This window comes from Mchenga conophoros, linkage group LG6, assembly GCF_057382185.1.
Source record: "Mchenga conophoros isolate Kocher_MC1m ecotype Shallow Benthic linkage group LG6, M_conophoros_male_GT1.1, whole genome shotgun sequence".
NCBI lineage: Eukaryota > Metazoa > Chordata > Actinopteri > Cichliformes > Cichlidae > Mchenga > Mchenga conophoros.
In genome coordinates this window covers 17,589,786-17,612,896 of record NC_140531.1, presented here as the reverse complement: position 1 = coordinate 17,612,896, position 23,111 = coordinate 17,589,786, and the positions used below count along the sequence as shown (strand labels likewise).

Here is a 23,111-nt window from a genome sequence, read left to right as displayed (position 1 = left end):
AGCAGTTATGTAAATAAGTAAGTAAAATCACCTTGACTGATTTTACTTACTATCTTTTTACACCAACGTCCAAGCAATTAATGACGTAAGTAAGTAACAGCCCTTTTCCACTAGTACCTACTCAACTCGACTGACTCAAATTTGGTTGTTTTCCATTACAATCGAGTACCAAATACAGTACAGTAAGTCCCATGACACAAACACAACACAACAATGGAGGATGAGCTACCTGCTGCTCGGTCTAGTTCTTTTTGTCAAACTCGAGGACCACAGTGTTGTTTGTTTGTGTAGCCATTTTTCTCCTTGCTGAGTTTCAAAAATTTTGGTGAAGGAGTCGCTGTCAAGACTTGTGGAATGACGCCACTGGCTAGGCAATCAGTGCCATGTGGCCTGTTGATGTAACATTTTCGGTTAGCCTCAGAACAACCGCCGAGAAGGTACTAAAAAAAGAACCCGGTAGCAGGTACTACCACCTACTCGAAAACCCTTAAAAACCGGGTCAAGTCAAGCTGAGTAGGTACAAGTGCAAAAGGGCTATAAGTAAGTAAAGTTACTTACCTACTTACTCTGTTATGCCAACTTCAAAGCAAATAACAACACAGACGAGACCTCAGTTGAGCACGAGGCCACAGATACAGCACGCGGCCACCCTGATGTGGTAATGATGTCGTCTCTAACTTTAGGCCGGGGTGACCATGCAGAACGTTTTGCTCCCCTCCCCCACCCCGCATTATCACAGTTGCTTATCGAAACAGAGAATTCCTACGAGCTGCACTGACGCCTCATTTCACATTGTATCTTCTCTGTGCAAAAAAATCTAAATGTGGAAATAGGATAATCCTATAACATTAATGCATAATACCCACGCCGAAAGAGCAGATCATCTATGCACAAGCTTGCCAGGAGGAAAAAACAAAACAAAAAAACGCACACGCACTCCATACACACATGTAAATACACACTTACAGGGCACGAAAAAAAGAATAGTAATATTCACACACCAACCCCCCCCACCCCCATCCCCCCCACCCTCCCCTTGCACACACGCGCACTCTTTTTCTTCCCCAGCGACTCTGTCGTTTTTCAGTAGCATCATAGTAGTGTTCCACAACCACCCGGAAACCAGTGGGGTGTGAGACGAGCTAATGGTCCAGATGACTGGGCCTCGCCATGCTTTTAAAATAGTAGCACTTGGCCCGAAGATAGGAAAAAAAAAAAAAAGGAAATAAGCAAAGTGAGGGAAAAGTGATCATACCAACACATCTTCATCAAGCTCTCGTCGTCGTGTACCTTAAAAACGTCTTCTGTACAACAGCTGAATAGAGTGTGTTTTTAAGAAGTTAATACCTGTACACATCTGCCTGGGGTTTGATACGTTAGCTGTTTTTACTGTAAGCACTGCAAAGAGTTAACGCTCCGTCTTGGATTATATCGACTTTACAGAGTATGCGTGTTTGAACTGCGAGCCCACGTGGCGTACTGCATGGACTGTTCTACCAAGTTACTGTACATGTTATGTTTTGCCTGGCTTTTGTAGAAACGAAGCACCTTAAATGTAAAACGACTGGCTTGTCAAAAACTTAAAACCTTTGCAACACACGTTTCTTTAAAAAAAATGCTTTTTATTCTTTCTGGGAAGAGTAGATAAGTGTCGGTTCACAAAGGGCTGGTTTCGCTTCATTGTGAGTAAAAACAGACATTTGGACAGCTGCTCTGGAGATAACACAAATAACAGCAATTACTATGGATGCACCTCAGTCAAATCCATTACCAGCGGACTGTACTGAAATTGTTTCCGTAAATGCATTATGTTTTTCCATCCCGCCGCGCTCCTGACCATTTCTGCACAAAGGTAAGAAGTCTCTCGTCAATATTGTCTTTAATTCTACACCACCATGCCTCTAAAATAGTGACTTTATGACATGGGAGCATCACGTGCAAAGCTTTCTTTTACGCGAGAGAGAGACGTTTGTGTTTCAAAACAGCTTTAGCTTTGGACTTTTGCATATTAGTTTTGATTGTTTGACTACACATTTTAACTTTGAAAAAGAAAAATCAGCATGTAAATGTCAGCGATGGCTTATATGATACCGATTTTAAAATTGAACCTTGTTAAATTTGATGCGACTATTCAGCTTATGATGATCCTTGTATAGCCCTTGGAATATATTCAAATAGACCTTTGTCTATTAAGTCTAGATTTTCTGTGCCTCCTCATTAATGTCCTTTTTTTTTTTGCCCTGCAGTCTCGTCACTACACTGCAAAGCAAATGTAAATATTGGCATAATTTTTTTTCATAGTGCTATTATCTGTGAAAGACTGCATAAGCCAGAGTTAATATTTGCAACAAAACCTTTTCTCTAGATTTGTAAGTAAGGGAGTCCCATTTCTAGTGCATGTGGAGTGCACCTGTGCATTTTGTGTGAAGGCATGTGGACAGTTAAGTGTGTCGATTTCCCTCTACGTGTGTTTCTGTGTGTGTGTAGTGAATGTATCTAGTGCGCCCTAAGAAATGTATGGCTTTATCTCCATAGAAAATACTGTTATCGTCTTTGGGGCAGGGGGACATTGGTGTACTTCGGGATGCTTTGTCACATTTGTCACAAGTCCTTCTCGGTGTGTCACGCTCGGCTTCTCAAACTATCCGCAGCTCTAAACCGCTCGTGGTGACTGCAGGGTCAAAACCTTCTCCCCCAAACTTTCTCTTTTTTTCTTTTTTTTTTTCTAAATCTTTCCATCCAGTACGAGGACGCTGGCATACTGAGCGACACGGTGCGGGCCAGCAGGACGGGCCTTCCCAGCACATTTCTTCTCTTCCCTGAACTTTTCTCGCTCCTCTTTTTCGAGTTCTTAATGCCGCTTCTGTCCCATCTGTGTAAAGAGTCACTTCTTGTGGAAGTAGATCGTGTGAGTGAGGCCTGACTCCACCTTTGGTATCTGGTCACTGATGATCTCCACCAACATTTCGGGGAATTCCACCTTCAGGGCCTGGGACTCACGAAAGGTGTAGAAACAGAAGTCCAACAAGTTCCCCACCAACTGGACACCACAGAGAGAAAAATATGATTATTAGAAACATAACTGGGTTTTTTCCACTTTATTTTCTAAATTCTAAATTATTTCCTACTTACCAACGTTGTGCAAAAGTCTTAAGCCACCCCTAATTTCTTTATATTTAGCTAGAAAAACGATTCCACTTTTCTGAGTTTGGAATTCCATACATTTTGACAAGATTCCCAACACCACTGGCTCTAATGCAGTCCAAAACCATGGCTGGGCCCATTCTCTTAACTTTCTCTATATATACTGATGACTTTAACCATTAATGTCATATTTGGATTCATCTCTTCATCAGACGTGCTGAAAGTGTAATCTGTTTCCTTTCATTGAGAATGGCTTCATGACAGCGCCTAAGGATACACCTCAAACTGGTTCATCTCTTGTGTTTTACACTTGAATTATTCACAGGTACACTCATTTTCAGTCCGCTTCTTGTACCGACTGAAAATGAGTGAAAAAGCAGCCAATAAAGGAAGTTCAGAAAGCCTGGAGAACAATTGCTTAAGACCACTTTAAAAAATTGCAAGAAAGTCTGACTCCTTGGAAGCAAAATATAAAGACGCAATACTTTCACACAGTACTGTACATGTATATTTTTTAACTGTGTGTAAACTGCAACTGAATTTCACTGATTGTCTTTACCACTTGGGGGCACCACTGATTTTTGTCTGGGCAGCCCTTCTTTAAAAGAAGGGTCATCTGCCCAGCACTAACCCCATTCACTCAGTCATTAGGGTCGTTGAATCTCTATGCCTGCTCTCTCTTGCTAACGCTCACCTCCAGAGGCTGTGCCTACACTGTCATTCTCCCACGCACTTGTTGACACATGCATTTAAAAAAAACAAAAAAAAACCTCATTTTGCACATTTGCTATGGTGACCAGTGTGAACTTCAATAAACTGCAAGCTGATATCGATCCCCTTTTGTTCCATTCACCAATACGAGCCTCATCACTGCCTTTTCCAAAATAACCTTCCCTCAGGGAGAAAATGGGATGTAATAATCCTTATTCCAAGCCACGGCACCATTGAACTGCTAAGTAAACACATTATCCAAATCCACTATTTTGCCATTTCACTGAGAACATTTCCAGTTGTATCAGAGCCCTAAAGTGCATAACTAGACTGCCAAGGGAAGGCAGTACTGTATGCAACTGGCAAAGGGGGGGAGGGGGGGTCAAGGGTACTTACATCATGCATGGCGTCCAGCAGCTTGGTGAGCTGGAAGAAGCGCTGCCAGGTTTGGCCGGAGTTGTTGGTTGCTTTTCCCACCGAACGCCGGAGCTCTTTAATGTAATTAACCCTCATCTCCTCGAACGCCGCCTGGTTCTTCAGACCCTCTTTGGGAACTGGGAATCAGACAAATCATTACGTCATTGATATGGATGCAATGACTGTACAACAATTATTTGAAACGATTTAAATTTTAATGACCCAATACTAGCAATGAGGACTAAACAGTGCAGACTTCTCTACTTAAACCTGTTAGCCGTTTTGACATGACTGCAGGGGACTTTGTACTGAACAGCCAAGCCTGCGATTCCATTAGACATATACAGGAAGAAATATTCGCCTAATGTGTCTCTATTGTGCTCTATCTGGGCTACGCTGAGAGCTGCTGAATGCTTTTCAGATAATTAATGGTGTTATCACAATAAATATTCAGTGGGCTGTAGGGTTGGTTTTAAAAAACAGCAATCTGAAGAGCAAGTTAATGTTCAATTTGTCATCTGTGGTTGTATTTTAAAACAGTGAGGGCAATGTGTTAAAGTAATGATCAGGACTGTTGGGTGACAGTGTTGGTTTTCTTTATATTACTTCTGTATTCGTTATAAAAGTAGTCAAAAACAGGGGTCTTTTAAATAGTAAAAGTCAATCCCACATTAGAAAAACGTAGTTATCCACATTTTCACTCATAAACATAAGACAACTCACACATAGAGTTTTATTTTTTTTAGAAAACACAAGTATTACAAATAGATGCCTGAAGTAATTTAAAATGGGCTCATCTTGTAATTGTGGCTCCAACTCCACTGTTTACAATACTGCTGCTACTGTAATCAGTAATGGCCAACAAACTGTATATAAAAGATGGAAACAGGTTGCAGGCATAAAGATGGACATAGCTACCATGAACCATCCGGTGGTTTGTGAAGACTCAATTTGAGGTTAGCGTTTTCACTATTGCCATTTTAGCTTCAAAAAACATATGTGATGAGGAGGGGTGGATGTGACTGTGAAACCTCCAGCTCATTGGCTGCTGACTTGTCAATCACATGCTGTTAGCCAACGTGAAAGTTTATAAACCTGCATTCTTCTTAATGACCAGTAGGGGGCAACTCCACTAGCTGCAAAGAGATTCCCCGCTCCTCCGCTCCCAGTCACCGTGACCTCAGTAAGCACTTTTGTGCTGACATCAATCACTAGTTTTAAGTGTTACTGAGTAAAACATGGAGATCACTTTGTAAATGATGATAGGCAGTAGAGTGAAAAAGGAGGATAAAGTAAGGTACTCTTCACCGTGTGAATGACGAGTCATCAGCCATTGAGCATGCAGTTTCACAGTCAGATCCACCCCCGTGTGATGGGTGGTTTCTCAAAAGCTACGATGGTGATAGAAAAAAAAAGCTCATCTTGAGGTTGTAAAAACAGCTTTAGTAATCAGCGGTTGACACGACAACATCCGTCTTTCACATGCAACTCATTTTGTCCCCCCCCCGCAAAAAAACCAATCCAATGTTGGTCGGGTTGTGGTTTTTACAGCATTCATTCTTAGCTGTTTGAGAATTCTTGAAAACACCAAAAGGGAAGTTGTTTTTTTGTTTTTAACCATTCATAGTAACTCCGCTCAAAACAAAGCACATTACTAATTAACTGTGACTGTTTTCCTGTCTCGCATGTTTCTGAATTGATTTTCCTGTCGTGCTGAAACATTTGACGCATTTTAAAAATGTCTGGAACATGCGTGTTAAATATGATTTGCAGGTAATGGGCTAAGCCATGCACATCCCGCGGTATGTTCCTTTAATGTGCAACTGTGTTAAGGGTAATTAGAGGTGCTTAGTGAATTATGCTCTGAAACCCACACAGTAGCCTGTTTTTGCACATTTTTCCTGTGCTGTTGACCTGAGCCTATTTAGCAACTCATTACAACCACTTTCACCATTTCAAGTAGTAATTAGTTTCCATGTGTAGCAGCTGGTTCATGAAGGATGACAGATATAGTGAAAGGCATTGATTCAAAGTTATCTCAGAAACAGTGAGAGCAGAAAAGGAAACAATGGTGCTTATGTAATTTAAAGGGTCTAATAATTTTGGTAGCCAAACCTAATTTATTAAGCGCAACGTTCGGCGCCCGGAGCTATTAAATAACGTCAACCTTTCATTCTCATAATAATGACTTGGATTGTGGCACTTAGAGTTAAAAACTGGTCTATTAGAAATCTAGATAATAATGAAAAAAAAAAAACCCACAGTAATTACACCACGAAGATCCATTTAAACATCTACAGTATCATTTTGTCTCACTCCGTCTTCCCACCTGTGCAAAGGATCATGTCATGGATACATAAAAAAAAGCAGTACATCCTGGGGTTTTAGAAAACGAGCTATTCAGTTCAATTCAATTTGATTTATATAGCACCAAATCACAACAGCAGTTGCCTCAAGGCCTTCCCAGCTAAAATGATTTGAATACAATCTGAGATGAACAAAAACAACACAACATATTTCACTGTGCCATTACTTATTTAACACAAGTAAGCAAAAACTACAAAAGCGGTGTGCGCAATACTGAGTACAACCCATGACTCAACAATTTGTAGAAGCATCTTAAGCAGCAATAACTTGAAGTCCCACCACAGGACTGTTATCAGGGTTGAGGTCCGGACTTGGACACCTTGATCTGCTGCATGACCCAGTCTAGGCCAACCTATAGCTGTTGGACAGATGGCCTCATATTTGACTCTAGAATACTTATACTACAGGAGAACAACTATAAGGTGCTCGGGACCTATGGATCCAAAACAAGCCCAAATCATCACTCCTCCACTACCGTGCTTGACAGTTGGCATGAGGTGTTTGTGCTGATGGTTTCACCAAATGTTGCACAGTGGACGTTGGCCAAACATCTCTACTTTAGTCTTGTCTGTCCAAATGACACCGTTTGAGAAACCTTGTGGTTTGTTTGGATGCAACCTTGGAAACCTAAGCTGTTCTGCTTATTTTTTTCTTATTCACATGACTGTATGCATGCCTGCTAAACCTCTTAAATAACATTCTGCTGCTGCCATACAAAGACACATCTCACCTCTCAAAGCTTAAAAATCAGGTGTGCTCTTTGAGGCAACATCTTTAGTTTTCCTAAAGCCAAAATCAAAAAATGATGCTTTACAACACAGTAAGGCCTCAAATGAATACAACATAAAAGCTGCTGGAAGGTCGAGTGTGTTTTGAAAATGACACGTTGATTTTGATATTTCTAAAATATGTCAGTATTAATGGTGCCTTCGCAGATGTGCAAGTTACACATGGTAAGGGCAATAATTAACTCTGTTCCACCATCACTGGCTTTTGAACTACACAGTCATTCATAAACCAGATGGTTCATCTCCTGTTTAGCCTGGAGGATGCAGCATCTGTTATTTTCACAAAGAATTAAACAATTTTTTATATCAAACCAAATGACAGTTTTCTGTTTCACTTCAGTCCTTCTTAATTTAGCTCAGGACCAGAAATGAAGTGTTTCTGGATCTTTATATAAATATACATGTGTGTGTGTTTTCTTTTACATGATGGGTTTTGTGAATGCACAGACAAAAATATGTTGCTTAGGTCATACAGTGATTTCTGCTACAGAATTATGTGTTTCTAATACACTGGTGACTAAGGGCTCAGAGATCATGGCCATTTAATACCGGTTGTCATCTTTGTCACTTGCATATAGAGATTTATTCAGTTTCTTTTAATCGTTTTACAATATTATGCACTGTAAATGACATCCCCCCCAAATTCTTTACAATTTTTATTTTGAAAAATTGTATTTTTTAACTACATGACCACACAGTCTTTACACACTGGTGAACCCCTCATTATCTGAAACACTGTCAGCCTCTCAGAACGGCTCTTTTTTTCCTACCAAATCTTGTTAATGACCTGTTGCTAGTTAATAATTACCTAATTACCTACTGAAACATGTTCAATAGGAACACGTTGCTGGCCTCAAGCTCCAAGCATCTTATATGAACTTTAGCAACAACGATCAGCTGATAGGGCTTGTTTGAATTCTGCAGAGTGAACAGCCACAGGCAAAGCCGGCATCTTGTCAGTCAAAATTGCAGGTTTTTTAAAACAGATCTTTGAGAGTATGTATTTTGGTGTGTGTGTGCTCCTTCTTGTCTCTTTCTATGTAATTCTTTTCATCATACTTTTAGGTACAATCACCTCCAGAAAACAGATTGTACCCTGGTGCTGTGATTTCTGTGCTGATTTCATGGCTGACATGATGAGAATGTGCTAAAACCCTTGGTCGCATTTGGACCTTTTGTTTTTCTCCCACTGACCCACATACACCCTGATTAGAAACTGACCTGGCATTCAGGGGCGGCACCATGACCGGCCCTGAAATAGGGCATTTATACCACTATAAATGATGTCAAATTGATTTTTGCTGCAGGTCGAGAGCACCTTCAACTGGGCTGCATTTCTTTTTTGGGAGTTAAGACGCTGCACCGTGTGCACCGCAACCACCGAACAGCTCTTTTTCTTAATGTGTTTCAAAGGAAGCAGCGCATATCTAATGCCGAGAGAAGATGCTCTTAGCATGCGTTTCGCCAAACTACGTGCACCTTCCTGCTCTCGGTAGCTACATGCCTAACTGACAGGGTGGCTCTTAGTTTTGATTTACTTCCTGATAGTAACCAAGTTTGCAGCTAGTCCTGATTATGACTGCAATATAAAGCAGGTGAAAGTGCTGAATGACAATAAATATTTATTAAAAGATTATGCAACAGAAAAATAACCAGCTGCAATAAAAGGAACACAGTATTTGACACAGTATTTGAGATTGTAACCACTTCAGCTCCGCACACACACACACACACACACACACACACTTGTCCCATCTGGAATGAGGCTCCGGAGCCATTTTGGAGAGAAGCAAGATGACGGTTTGGAAAGGAAACAAATGACTGAGATCATCAACTTTATCTACATCTTTGTAGAGGTGAGGAGCATAACCGGTTCAAGCAGGCCGCTGCTACTGTACTGAATCCAAACAGGGTCATGAGACACCGCGGGCTGACTGAAACCTTAGCCAAGGTCACAGAGGAATAACAGCCCTTGTCTCTTTTCCCTTTATCCCTTTTCGCATGTCTGTTTCACTCGTTTATTCTCTCTCCATGCAGCGCACACATTCCCTTTTGCAAAGCAGCCTAAAGGCACTCGCAAACTCGGTGACTATGTAGTACTTGCTCAGCTGACAAGTTCTGACACCTCCTCTGTAAACATTTCTCCCGCTACTCCTTCCACAAGGCCCGAGTATTATATCTGAATGATGGTAACTAAGTGAGCCTCCTACAGCGCCTCAGAAAATCCTGCAATAGACTGCTCCTTTTTTTGAAATTACCCACAAGTGCTCTGCCAAACCTCCGTACAGTACAGACATGAAAGACGAAGCATTGAATGATTATTTTCTTCCCTCCCCTTCCCTCATTTTTGAATGTTATATTTTGACTAAATCCAATAACTGCAGCAGACTAAGCTAACTGTGAAGCATCTTAAATTCCCTGTTTTGATTCTGCATCCCACTTTCTTTTATCCACACCCTCGCTTTCAAAATTCTAGCCCGGGTTTCAAGGAAGTGGAGAAAAATAGCAGGTCTTGGAGCAATGCCTGGTGCTTGACTGGCCTTTATTAAGTACAGCAGGGCTCTCTGGAAAACCTCCAGAGGACCAGTGAGGAGAGGGAGAGGGAGGCCGCGGCAACAGAAGGACTAGCTCCGCCATCCCACCACTCCCTTTGTCTTCGCTTTCTTTCTCCCCATAGCTGTGCACCTGTCTCTTTCTCACCAACCCTTGCTCCGTCAACTCCAAAGAGTGTTTTCACTCTTTAAATCGAACTTTCCCGTCTTTGGTTTCTCATTCTCTCCGCATCGCCTTGCTCCTTCTTCTCTTCTGACATCCACATTGTTAAAGTCCAGTTAGAGCTCTCCTTCTTTCAGAGTTCATATTCAGAGAAACGCTTTCACATTTGTTCTTCCATATGTCGCTGAGCTATAGAGCCAAAATCGGCCTTCCTCTGCTACATCGCAGTAAAATACTTGTTTAAAATACTTGTAGACTTCCCTTCCCTTCCATTCAATACTTAAAAAAAACACTTTAATGAAATTCAAAGTATTCACTACTCGCTTAACTAAGTATATAAGTATATAAGTATATTAAATAGAGTATAGATGCTTAAAATGATGCTGCAGCTGCCAGTTTACAGTTGGTGCAAAGCACGGCAGCAAGGCCACTCATAAACACTCATAAACAGAGTACTCCAGAACTAAATCGGCTACCCAATTGTGACAGAATCTAATTTAAGGACATATCGATTTCTTGGAAATCGCTGCATAATATCTTTCTGCTTTATATTTCAGAACTCTTAACCTCTTATTCTGCACCCAGGCTGTCAGATCAGAGAATCAGGAGCTGTCACAGTTTCCACACTCAGGGCTTAAAGCTCGAGCTCAACTGATATTAGCTATGTGCATATCTAAAAAATTAAATAAGTTAAAGACAAAGGAGTCAAGTCAAGGCAACGGAAAGACACGTTTAAAACATGTTAAACATATCTTCATATATGTCATGCTATAAAGTATGTGTACACAATCGTGACACAAATATAGCAACAGCAATTAGAAGTGAAACACAAACAAAACTAGAGTTGTTGCTCATGCTCACAGATGTCTGTTTTTTTTATATATATATATATATATATATATATATATATATATATATATATATAGATATATATATATATATATATATATATATATATATATATATATATATATATATATATATATAGATATAGATATATATATAGATATATATCGTTTGTGTTGTGCTAGATAAAGAGATGGGAGAAACAAAGTTGAACCATGTTATGAGGGTTGATGTTGCATAATTTGCACCCTGCAACTTCCCTGTTGGCAACAAATGTTTTCAACAAACCCAACAATCAGCTGGTCTGGGCAGAGTCGGGACGGGCATAAAACGGTCATCCACGTCTTGTTGTGGCAATAAAACAAGATTATTTTTAAACTGAACTCTCACATTATCTTAGCAAGGACTCATAAATAACTGGGAAATCTGTTTATGCTTAGCGATTTAAAAACAACACATATCTGTATCGATATAACTTAAAAATGTTAAGACAATAAGTCGATAAGACTTAAAGGCTCTACTTAAAGCATTCAAAGTGCTCAATCAGCCCTTCAGTTTCAAAAATCAAACTTTGTCTCGCGTCATAGCCTGCTTTTGTATAACACATTATGGTCTATCTAGTGTAAATGTTCTCATTTTGTTGTTTCTAATTTTTGTAACTTCTGCCAGCCACCTAACTCCAGTTTTAAAAGGTGCTATAGAAATACAGTTTAGTAATATTAGCATTCCCGCTGGATCAAAATTATTCGGTACAACCTGAAGAAATGTGGGCTACACTTTCTTTGCGCTATTGACATTTGCTGTGTCCCTGCTGTGTAAAGAGAGAAGTCATTACAGGCACCAAAGCTTCCTTGTATTTCAGAAAAAACCCAAGCACTGAAAATATGAATATAAAATGTACAACTTTATCAGGATTTCTAAGTATTTTAGTAGATGTACTTAATTGAAAGTTTTTGAAAAAGTTTTCATTTAAATAAATAAATTTGTCCAGTAAAAATAAAAATAAAAACCCGCCAAGTTTTTTATATGGAAACATGAGATTGCTCACTACAGCCTTTCTGTGCCCTTCTGAATGTGGCACATCTATCGACACCCTACACAGACAAATGCAAGACTGCATCAGGTCTCTGGTGTGATTTAAAGCTTTGTGTTTACCTTTTCATTAATTCTAGTGTGTGTGTGTGTGTGTGTGTGTGTGTGTGTGTGTGTGTGTGTGTGTGTGTGTGTGTGTGTGTGTGTGTGTGTGTGTGTGGACAGTAACGTTTTGATAGACTGCTACCATTGACTTGACCACAGCCACTCACTCTGTTGTCATAGTGAAAAGAAAAAACAGAGGCTACTTTTGGTTTCCAGTTGAGCAACTTGGTCCAACGTATCTTCTCTGTGAGGCTGTAGTGGTGGTGTGTGTGAGGTGGTATCACAGTGAGACCCTCAGTACTGAGCGGCACGAGTGTTAATCCTTGGCAAAAAAACAACAACAAAAAAAGCAGCAACGGAAAATAAACCAGAGCACAACCGAGAAATGACACCATCTCTCTTTCATTTTGCATACATTGCATTTTGCCACAGGTGCCTGCAACACCAAGTCTATTTTTCACACTCTTTGTCTCTGTTGAAGAATTACTAAGAATTGAACCGTGGGCGCCAGGAAGGCAGATACTGCCAACGGTGTCTCGAAGGTGTGTGGTGAAACTGAACAGACAACACCTCATCGCCACGTTTCCTTTGTGAGATGGCAACCTTTTTGGTTAAGAAGAAGCAGTTTGACTCAGGCTGTAGCAATCCACATCATGACACCTTTAATTGTGATCCTAAAGTTAGCGAGGGGGGATTTATATCGCAACAATGACATACGCTGAGTGTTCTTAGTCTGATTCTGCTAAAGCTACACTCACTATCCTTAAATATGAGGGAGGTTTTTTTAGGTCACAACATAAAATGAAAACAAAGAGATTTGGGATTTGTCCATCTGTATTATATAACGCTGTTGAAAGCACCAACGAAACAGTGCAGTACAAAGAAAGTGTTAGATGCCCGTCAGCATTCCCGGGTTCACAAAACATCGGATTCATCTCATCTGGGCACTTTTGGCATCAGCGGAAATGTTGGGAGCCGGGACCCTACGGTTTGAATGCTGAGTCACGCACATGAAATGTGGCAGGTGTTGCGAGGTACTAGGAAGGTCCGAAGTGGTTCTGAACAGATGGCTCGATTATTAGTGTGGAGTCTATGATAGCCAGGTGTGTAAGTGGAGAATAAATAAGAGCCGTGCAGGTTTCCAGTCCACTGCTTACCTGTGCTGAGAAGCAGGAGGACCTTCATGGAGAGGAACTCGTCGTAGGTTAGCTGCAGTCGCACAAACTCCTGGCTCACCTGCCTCATGCCCAGACACAGGTCGTACATGGCCGACTGCTGCATGCGCTCCCTGAAGAGAGACAGGCAGAAAAAAAAAGAAATTAATAACTAGCAACTGTGTCGGTGTTCTGTTACACTCCTTTCCCCAGTACAGGCTCACATTTATTCTCAGTTCATTCACTGGTTATTTTCTATTTATTTATTTATTTATTTTTGTCGATACTAACTCACTAACAGGCTTCCTCGCTCTGTTCCTACCAAAACTAGTTCAGTCCAGTGAAACAGTGTTTCCACACAGTGCAGAGGAGGATCCTTCCAGTCTGGGCTAAGACCAGAATACCAAATCCCCCCAGATTGCAGATTGCAGAGCGCTGCGTACGGTCTCACAGCACAGATGCACCAGTTTTCCAAAGCTGCGGCAGACTACAGCAGACCCCGTATCTAACCCCAATCCCCATAAAAAAAAAACACATTTGAAAAATTGTGTGTAATTCCAAACACATCCATGTTGGCAGAAATGGCACACATAAACATATGTTAAGTACGCATGTGCATGCTTATCAATCAGCATCAGTGCCTGTGCACCAGAGTGTCAAAAATACACCAGTTGCGTTGATTTGTCTCACTCCCCTTCTCTTTCACACACATTTTATCGCTAAAATCATCTTGGGTATGTTACACAACTCTCTCTCTCACACTCACACACACACACACACACACACACACACAAAGAAACGGGACAAAAAAACAGGAAAGCAAGAAACACTAGAAGAGATAAAGCACAAGCCAATCAGAAACACTCTCTGCAGATGCCACAGATTCTCTGGCTTTGGATGCCACTTCACTCTGCTATAAATCACCACCGCATCAGGACTACAGTAATTAAATGCAAGTGGTGCGCCTTGACTTGAAAGAGGTTGGACTTTTAACCACAATGCAGTGACACCACATCATTACACAGGCAGCGCGGGCGGAGACTTATTCTGATAACAACTACATGTAATATTATGTAGAGGGGACCGGGAGCAGCCGATTGGAAATGGGTGCATAATATTCCCATTAAAGCACAAAAAAAAAAGACACGCAACGCCTTTACAGTATTTACTGTGCAGCTGTCGGCTTCGCTAAGTAACTGATAAACTGTGACGTCTGAGCACGCCCGCTTCCCCGCTGTGCAGTGCCGTGTATGTGAGCAGTTTCGCAAAGTGCGGTGTAATATCATTTGATACAACTTTGGGCTGGAGTTTCTAAAGTCTCCACACGTTTTCTCTATCGCTACCTCTCTCTCTCGCGCGCTCGCTCACTCCCTTCCTGAAATCAATTTTGCTGAATCACTGCCCAAAATGAGCGCCTGGTGTTGGGGAAGGAAGAAGCAGAAGAAGAAGAAGAAGAAGGAGGAGAAAAAAGAAGACAGCAGCAATCTCTCTCCTTCCCTCTCGCTTTCCAATTTCTCTGTATCTCTGTGTGTCTGTCTTCTTCTCACTCGGTTTCCTTTTCTTTCTCTGTTTCTAAGGCAAAAAAGGAAGAAGCACAAGACTGAGGAGAAAGGAGAGTTCAGAGTCTCCTTCAGCTGCGAGAAGCTCCCAAAAAGCTCACAAGAGAAGGACAAAGGAATCATTTAGAATTGAAATGAAATCACAATTAGTGTTCTCTTTTTTCAAACTCTCAAATATCAATGTCAACATAATTCCTCAAAAACTTTGTTAATATAATTTAAAAGTTCACAAAAGGGTCTTTGCAGATGCATCACAAGGGCTCATTGGGAGGACGCTTATATGTGTTTGATTGACAGCTGAGCAGCCACGGGATCAGTGGCACAGTTTAAATAACGCTGTACCACTGGCTACAGTTTTACACACTAAGGATGCACAATGAGTCGTGAACACTTGATAACAAAGAATAAAGAGAAGTTTAGATCAGCTGTTTGACTTTAGGTATGTTTTTGAGCAGTTAAACTGTTCGCCCGTGTTCAAAATTTAAATTCAAATGAAAGTAGTAAGTTAGATAAATAGAAAGGAAACCAAAAATATAATATGGTAATGGATGGATTATAAAGCACTGTTTTACTCTATCTGAGATGTGCTTTATGCGACATGCCACAGTTATCCATTCACACAAGCACTTTTTAAATTTTATCTAAGTGCTTTATATCGAACATTCACACTCTGAAGAACCGATCAGGAGCAACACGGGTAACTCAGCATTTTGCCCAAAGACACTTTATCATGCAGACTGGAGCAACCAGGTACTGAACCACCAACCTTCTATGCTCTACCTCCCGAGCCACAGCCACCTCATACATTAACAGCTATAAGCAGAATAATTTTTATAAATCTATGATGCATGCAGTTTCCACATTTTTACAAAGTAAAAGCAACTGTTTGCACTCTATAATTATAATGTTTGAATCTAGGGCAAGTGATGTGATCTGACTCGGGAATTTACTGATAATAATGGACAAAATTTGACAGATGTACATAGCTTTTAATGTAAAATGAACATCCATGCTTGCTGTATTTAGACTTAATTGCAGACAGCTAAGTGAGGGGACAGGGTGCTCAATAAACGCTTTAATGCCCTAGGCCAATAAGCACTTTGTTGCTATAGAAACAAGTGGACACCGTCCTCTGCCCTGAAGACTGACCGGAGCTCGAAAAGTTATGGACAAACTGTGTACCCATATTTGACCTCAAAACAACAACAAACACGCACACACACCTTCGCTCAGAAAGAATCAACGGGGATGGCAGTGACATCCAGGCTGCCCTGATAGAGCAGCAAGCATGTGACCAACATCCAGGCCACCACCAACAGCCAGTCTACATCTCCTCTGCTCTGTCAAGCTTAATACCAGGCGCATCTGTCAAAGGGAAAGGCTGCTGTATAGAAACCAACACAGCAACTGCAAAGTATATATATGTATGTATATATATATATGCATATTTATATATAAATGATTAATAATCATTCATTATACTCGTGCTATTCGTTTTTTTTAAACATCTTTTCTCTGTGTTAGGACTTATTCAGAGCTGAATGTGTCACATGAACCATTCGGTTTCTATCACAGCGTAAGATTTTCCCCCTAAAACTGATTTCAAAGTAGGAAACACAATTCCTAACCTACTGTGTCTCATTTGTCGCTAAATGAAACTCAGGATGTGAGCTAAGCACACAGTGATACAACATGCAGGTCCCAAAAAAAAGGGGCTTTTACTGTAGCTGTGTTGCACGAAAGAGTTTGTGCTCCTATTTGGTTGTTTGTGTCTCTGTATTTATTTATTTGGGACAAACTGACCCAGTGACATTGACTTATACAAGCTATTAGTTGGGAGCTTTTAAAGCAGCCTCTGACTGAACATGCTCCTCTACAGCAGGCTGCCTAGAGAAGTTACCGTTCTCCCCTTTGATTAATTCTACAACATTCAATTCATCAATGGCCACGCACTGCAGCTCCAATCAGAAAATATATATATATAGCATATATATAGCATACGTTTCCTTTCTGCCTGCTCCCCTGCTCAAACATATTAACACAGATCAACTGGGCTATTGACTGCTCTTGCCAGGCTTTGATGGTCTGTGCCTGATGCAATTAAAGGACCATCAGAAAGTACAAACGTGTTTTCTTGTAAAGTGCCAGAAATCTGGCGCGAGATTATGACCTCGTTTAAAGTACATCCTGACTTCCTGAGAGGGAAGTCATTACCACAAAACCTCATTGTGGCCTTTTAGTAGCTTTTGGGTGGCTTAATAAAACGCTTAAAATAGCACAGACCCAAAATGCACTGCTTACTTCCTTATGTTTATGCATAAATTAGCATTTCATGAGTGGCTAAAAATAGAACCAGCCACTAATAGTGTAAGCCTGGCTGTTCACTCAATTACTATATCGACTAATTAACTACTCTAAAAACCAAATTGTGCTTTTTCATGTCTTTAATAGATGACTGAAATGGTTGATAAAGGGCATATCTCCTCACTGCCTTTAGTCTCAGTACTGCTACCTGCTAACTGTTACGACCAATACGATCTAATAACATGAGAGCCATGCGTGCGTTACATTGCAGATATGGAAGTGTGGACCTACTCGTTAAAGATGAGGTCAGGGGCAAAGTAGAGCATCTGTCCATTGGTGTGTTTGTAGGAGCGCCAGCTGAGGCAAAAGGAGGACAGACACATCCATGAGTACTGGATCAGGGTGATTTGGTCCTCAATGGGCAGGCTCCGGAAACCTAGCGCACATGAACACATGCACAGCAGACAGAGACAACGTCACGTTTTAAATGCAGCAAGGAACACTGAGTTAACGCATTTGGACTTAAGCAGCAACTTAAAGAGGCCTTTATCTAGCCTGGCACGTGTGTGTGTGCGCGTGCGTGTGTTTACTCATGTCTATGCATTAAGCGGCGTGTATCTGTGCTACAGCGAGCAGTTTTGTGCCCGTTTTTTATTTAGACATGATAACCACTGGGAAGTATTCACCCATTCTTGTTTCATGCAAATCCCACAAGGCCTCCAGATATTGGCATGCCATCTACGGAGCTCCAAAAATAGACTCAAATAGGAAACTTGCCAAACTCTCAATCAAACTCAGGCAAGGAACCCCTCCTTATCCGAAACACACAGGCCAACTAAGGACACCCAAGTGACTTATCAGGGCTTAGGGACTATTTCAGTCTATATGCGTGTCAATCTGCCAAAAACAATGATTTGTATGAAAACATTTGTGGGAAAGGTATGTCAAATGCCTGGCTGTCAACACCGTTTAGTCAGTTTATATCACGTTATGAGGGTCTTCTCTAAACTGTTACATCTGATCTGTGTGTGTGTGTGTGTGTGTGTGTGTGTGTGTGTGTGTGTGTGTGTGTGTGTGTGTGTGTGTGTGTGTGTGTGTGTGTGTTTTTACAGGCTGCTTTAAAGTTAACATCAGAAAAGTATATGTGCTTAATGACTGACATAACAAGAGACTGGGCACATTGCTGTTACTGACATTGCTGGCCCGTGTTGCCTTGCGTGTCACTCTGCCACATCCAAATGTAAACTGAATGCCGGCAGGGGGCATATCTGAAAGTCGAAGGTGCTCATTTTGACCCTTCTGTCTGGCTTCTATTTATATGTCCGGATATGGCAAGCAGACACCGTGGAGGTATCAAATATTTGCAATACAGCAAATTAAACAGGCTCAAAGAGCTACCTGTGAGGCATCTTTCATTATGTCTGCCACTGACTGGAATTTTAGGGGAACGTGTTTATTCCTTCTCAAACATTATTTTCTCTCAGCTTCCCGTAATCTGGTGTATATGAAAAAATTAATGAGAAAGCTGTTCACATAACAACTGGCAACACTGATGTAAATTAGTTTTGTTTTTTTTTCTTCTATAAGAAATCCTAATCTTGATTTTATTAAATGGTAAAATAGGATTCATCTCTAATCTTGTTGAAGCACCGCAGAATTATTTCCTGACCTAATATTTAAAATCAAAATTGGGTGCTCTGACAAAACTGGCAGTGTTTTATCCGAAAAAGATCAAAAGTGAAGATGTTGGCGTGTTATCTTCATTAAAACCCCTCTTCATAATTACGATATAGAGTCCCCTCTGATTTATTAGGCTGGTATTTTTACCAGCTTACCACTTTTTTTGATTCCGCCATAAATAAAACTGAATATCAATTCTTTTGTTAGCAGTAAACTATAAGGCCATGCACATATAACCTACTTCTCTTACACATGTCTTTAGGACTGCTTCCACTCTTTTCCAACATTCCTAAACATTTCTAGCAAACATTCCTAAACAGCACTTAGGCTTCAGCCCTCTTGCACTAATGGTCACTAACCTGGAAGTACTTTGGCCCATTTCACCATGCGTACCATCTGCTTTCCAGCCAGGCGGTTGAGACTGGATAGCAGGTGGTCAGTGGTGTCAGGCTGTGAGTTGTCATAGCCAGAGTACACTTCTTCGGGCTCAATCAGCTCCAACACGCTGCAGATGGAGGGCGGCAGAAAAGGTGTGACCACCCCAGGCCTGTGGGGCACCAGGGCATTGGCAGCACTGGCATTCAGCTCCTTCTCTGAGGACAGGTAGCCTCCAGCGCCACCTGTAGCAGTTTGGCCATCCTTAGAGCCCTGCAGGTCCTCGCTGACTCCCTTCAGCTTCAACTTCTTGGATTTCCGTGCTGCGGGGTACAAAAGAGCCTTTACTAACAGTGTTAATGGTGGTATTTTTTCTATTTATGTGTCTATCTATGGGTATAAATAATATGCAAATGCAACAAGATGTACTACTTAAGTCAAACATTTATGTCTGCTGTGCTGCTATCACATAAAAAGTGTTTGTTCAAGTTCCTGTTTACTCACACAATCATATAGGTTTTTGGAAGGTAGTAAACATTAAGATGCAATACAGTCACCTACACTGGACTGTAAACCAGCTAATTACTAGTTATAACATTATAAGTTGTCAATACTATCATATAAGTGTTATTCTAATTTCCTTTTAAAATCAAGGTTAGTCAGTAATTTAACAGAGCCTGCTTCTGCCGGAGCTTTCTTCTGGCTTAAACTGAGGTTTTCATTTCCACTGTCGCCAAGTTCTTGCTCATCTCATCTCGGGTCATCTGATTCTTGGCATTTTCTCTTTGTTCTCTTAAAACTCTAACATATTTTGGCACATAAGCCTTCATAACTTCTCTCCTCATGGAGCTTTTTAAACAACAGATATAAGCATGTTTAATTTTACCCCTTTCTGCCATGTCTAGGGTGTAAAGTCTCATAGTATATCAAAAATCAACCATTTGTGGGAGCATTGCTGGTAAATACTTACAACTGAAACTTAACTAGAGCCAATCAAAATGTGGGACGTTGTCTGACGAAGGACAGGGTATGAAAATTATGTGCGGTCCCACATAAGGTGGGACATCTGGCCATCCTACTGCTGGTATAAAAAGTTCCTGACAGGCACTCTTGCTATGCCAGTGTGACTTCTCTTCAGATACTCCAACTTCCTCCCAAAGCCAGGTTTGTTTTGTTAACTGGTAACTCTAAATTAACTGTAGGTGTGAATTTGAGCATGAACGCAATCTATCACAAGGCTGACATAAAAAGACAGCCTTTCACCCCGTGACAGGTGGCATAGGCTCCAGCCCAGCCCTCATGCTTTTGTTGCTATAACCACCTTATCTCCATGTATTGCGGTTTCATTGTGTATCATACATCACAGTTAGACAATAATGATGGCTAGGATTAGCTTTCTGCGAACGCAGTTGTAATACCTTGAAATGTAACACTTTCCTTCTGGGGAAGTAATTCCCCCAGACCCTCGTAGTAAAGGCAGGTTTTTACCTTCCTTATTCTTTCTCCATTTTCATCCCTTAAGTATTAAAGTGTAACGTGTTTATAGAGATCAGTTGAGCCTGAATTTTGCTTTCTAATACTGTCTCATTGTCAGGATTTTAATTTTTAAAACAGAGCTTCTAACCAATAAAGGACATCTGACCAGTAACCATGTGATGTTAACTCCTTGGGCCATTTGTGTGACAATGTAAATATTACATGTGTGACAATCATGGTGACGATGTAGGATCAAGAGAACAAGACCCGAGTCACGCAGGACTAGAGACCAGTCTGCAACCATCTGTCAACCACCATTTGTGAGTGAAAAATTAGTATTTCCCAACAGGTTGTGAGCGGTTGCTGGAAGTTGTTGGCAAAAAAAAGTATAAAGTCCCAATCACACAGGCCTATAGAGTGGTCAATGACCCCCTGGCAACCACCTGTTGTTAGGAAAAAAGGTATTCCCCAAGATGTTGGCAAGGACTTGGCAAGGACTGTTGTGGTTGCTAGTACATTGCTGCGGTTGCTCAGCATTTTTCCTAATATTAAAGACAACCGTGGCAAAGTGCTAGCAACCAAAGCAATCAAAAAATAGTTTTTCATTGTAGGGCAAGGGTGGGGAACTCCAGGCCTCCTGGAGGTTTTAGATATGATCCTGGGTCAACACACCTGAATCAAATGATAAGTTCATCACCAGGCCTCTAGAGAACTTGGAGACATGCTGAGAAGGTAATTTAACCATTTAAATCAGCAGTGTTGCATCAAGGATGTATCTAAAACCTGCAGAACACTGGCCATTGAGGCCTGGAGTTTCCCAACCCCTGGTAGGACCTTCTCTGCAACCAATTTCACTTAGCCAGAGTGGGACAACTTCACCTACTTCCAAGGCGCATGGAAAAGATGACATGAAGACTTCAGCGACACTTAATGTATTTGCGAACAACTTTTTTGGGTGACCAATGCGTTTCGGCTTGTGGCCTGCATCAGGGTCTGGACTTAGCCAGGGCCACCAACTTCCAGGAACCTATACTTGTCAGTCCGGGGGATACATGTTTCCTTAGCAACCAATGATTGTATCACGTCCAATATGGCAGACAACTCTTGAGGAATGTGTGCATGATCTCGTGTGGGAAACCTAAATAGCAGCGTTTTATTTGCTCCAAAATGTCAGCGTCTTTACACACTTTCTTCATCGCTCCAGCTTAAACTAACACGCGAGTCTTTGTGATGATAATTGGAAACGAAAAGTACAGTAAAAGCCTTCTGTTTTCTTTTAGAACAAAAACCCTCACGCTGTTAAATTATTCCCTCAAATATAAATGAAGCATTTCAGTTCCACTGATCTCATCGTGCATTAGACAGCAATGCTTCACCACATAATTACAACATCCTTCCTCATCATTAGGGAACCAGACAAAAAAGTCTATCTATTTTTTAATTTCAACTTGCAAAATGCACCTTTTTTTCCCCTGCAGGAATTACTCTTTCATTATATATCATACTTCTCTAATCGCTCTGTCATAGATGTTAATCAACAGCTCCAAACATGCTCATAGATAACCCCACGAGCAATACCCGACAATGTGTCACGTGTAAATGTGCAGACACGCCGGTTTAACAGCAAACAAGTTTTAATGTAAGCATACATGGCTTGAAGGAAACAGCATCTTTTTGAGAGAATCGAGAGAGAGCTTCAAGGGTTGTGTGAAAAACAGGTCGTCCCTAATCAGCTCCCGCAACTGTTCTTTTTATATGTTTTAGCCAGAGTTGTTTTAACCCATAATAACTGACAGAACTGGTTTATTAGCATGTAAACTACATTAACTACATTTTAAAATCAACACCCCAGCAGGTTTTCTCTGACCAGGCAATGTCCTCACCTTTTGTACGGAGTCCATGTTTGCATCCCTGATAATAAGTATATTTGTGCAGCTTACGTGGTTTTTATTTTGCTTTTCGATATCTTACTTTATTCCGTCCTCACAATCAAATTTATCAGTGCATCACTGGAGCTGCACTACATTTACGACTCCGATGCTGATTCAAATCGGCAGCTCCGAGTGCGCTCACAGCTGGAGTTAAAAAGCGCCTTTAAGACTTTAAACCAGCTTCATAGTAGCCTTAATAACAGTAAAATGTTGGTTTCAGTAAAGCCGGCTAACCCAGAGTTCGATTTGCATCATGATGCCAGCCCCAGGTCTCTTGTAGCTGATGCTCTGCCAGCACCAGAAAAATGAAAAAGACTGCTGTCCTTTACGAAACATGAAATTGTTTTTCCTTAATGTTAGCTTTCAGGCAAACTTCACTAAAACGGTTTTAAATGCAGCAGCTTTCTTTACTGGTCATCACAACAGAATTGGGGACAAACGATGATATGTATATTCCAAACTATGTATGCTTAAGGTGACAATTGTTTGCTTTTAAACTGATGTCTT

The 23,111-nt window shown here is 41.0% G+C and overlaps 1 protein-coding gene across 2 annotated transcripts in view; it reads right to left on the bottom strand.

The window, feature by feature from the left end:
- Positions 1-2,732: 2,732 nt before the first annotated feature.
- nr3c2 (nuclear receptor subfamily 3, group C, member 2) overlaps positions 2,733-23,111 on the bottom strand; it is an 86,399-nt gene continuing 66,020 nt past the window's right edge. For both annotated transcript variants that reach the window (XM_085276549.1, XM_085276550.1), the window contains 5 exons: positions 19,182-19,520; positions 17,434-17,578; positions 13,283-13,413; positions 4,252-4,409; positions 2,733-3,040 (listed from right to left, as the gene is read on the bottom strand). In XM_085276549.1, coding sequence (XP_085132675.1) covers positions 2,885-3,040; positions 4,252-4,409; positions 13,283-13,413; positions 17,434-17,578; positions 19,182-19,520 — 929 coding nt within the window. In that variant the 3' untranslated portion in view covers positions 2,733-2,884. The remainder of the gene's footprint in view (positions 3,041-4,251; positions 4,410-13,282; positions 13,414-17,433; positions 17,579-19,181; positions 19,521-23,111) is intronic.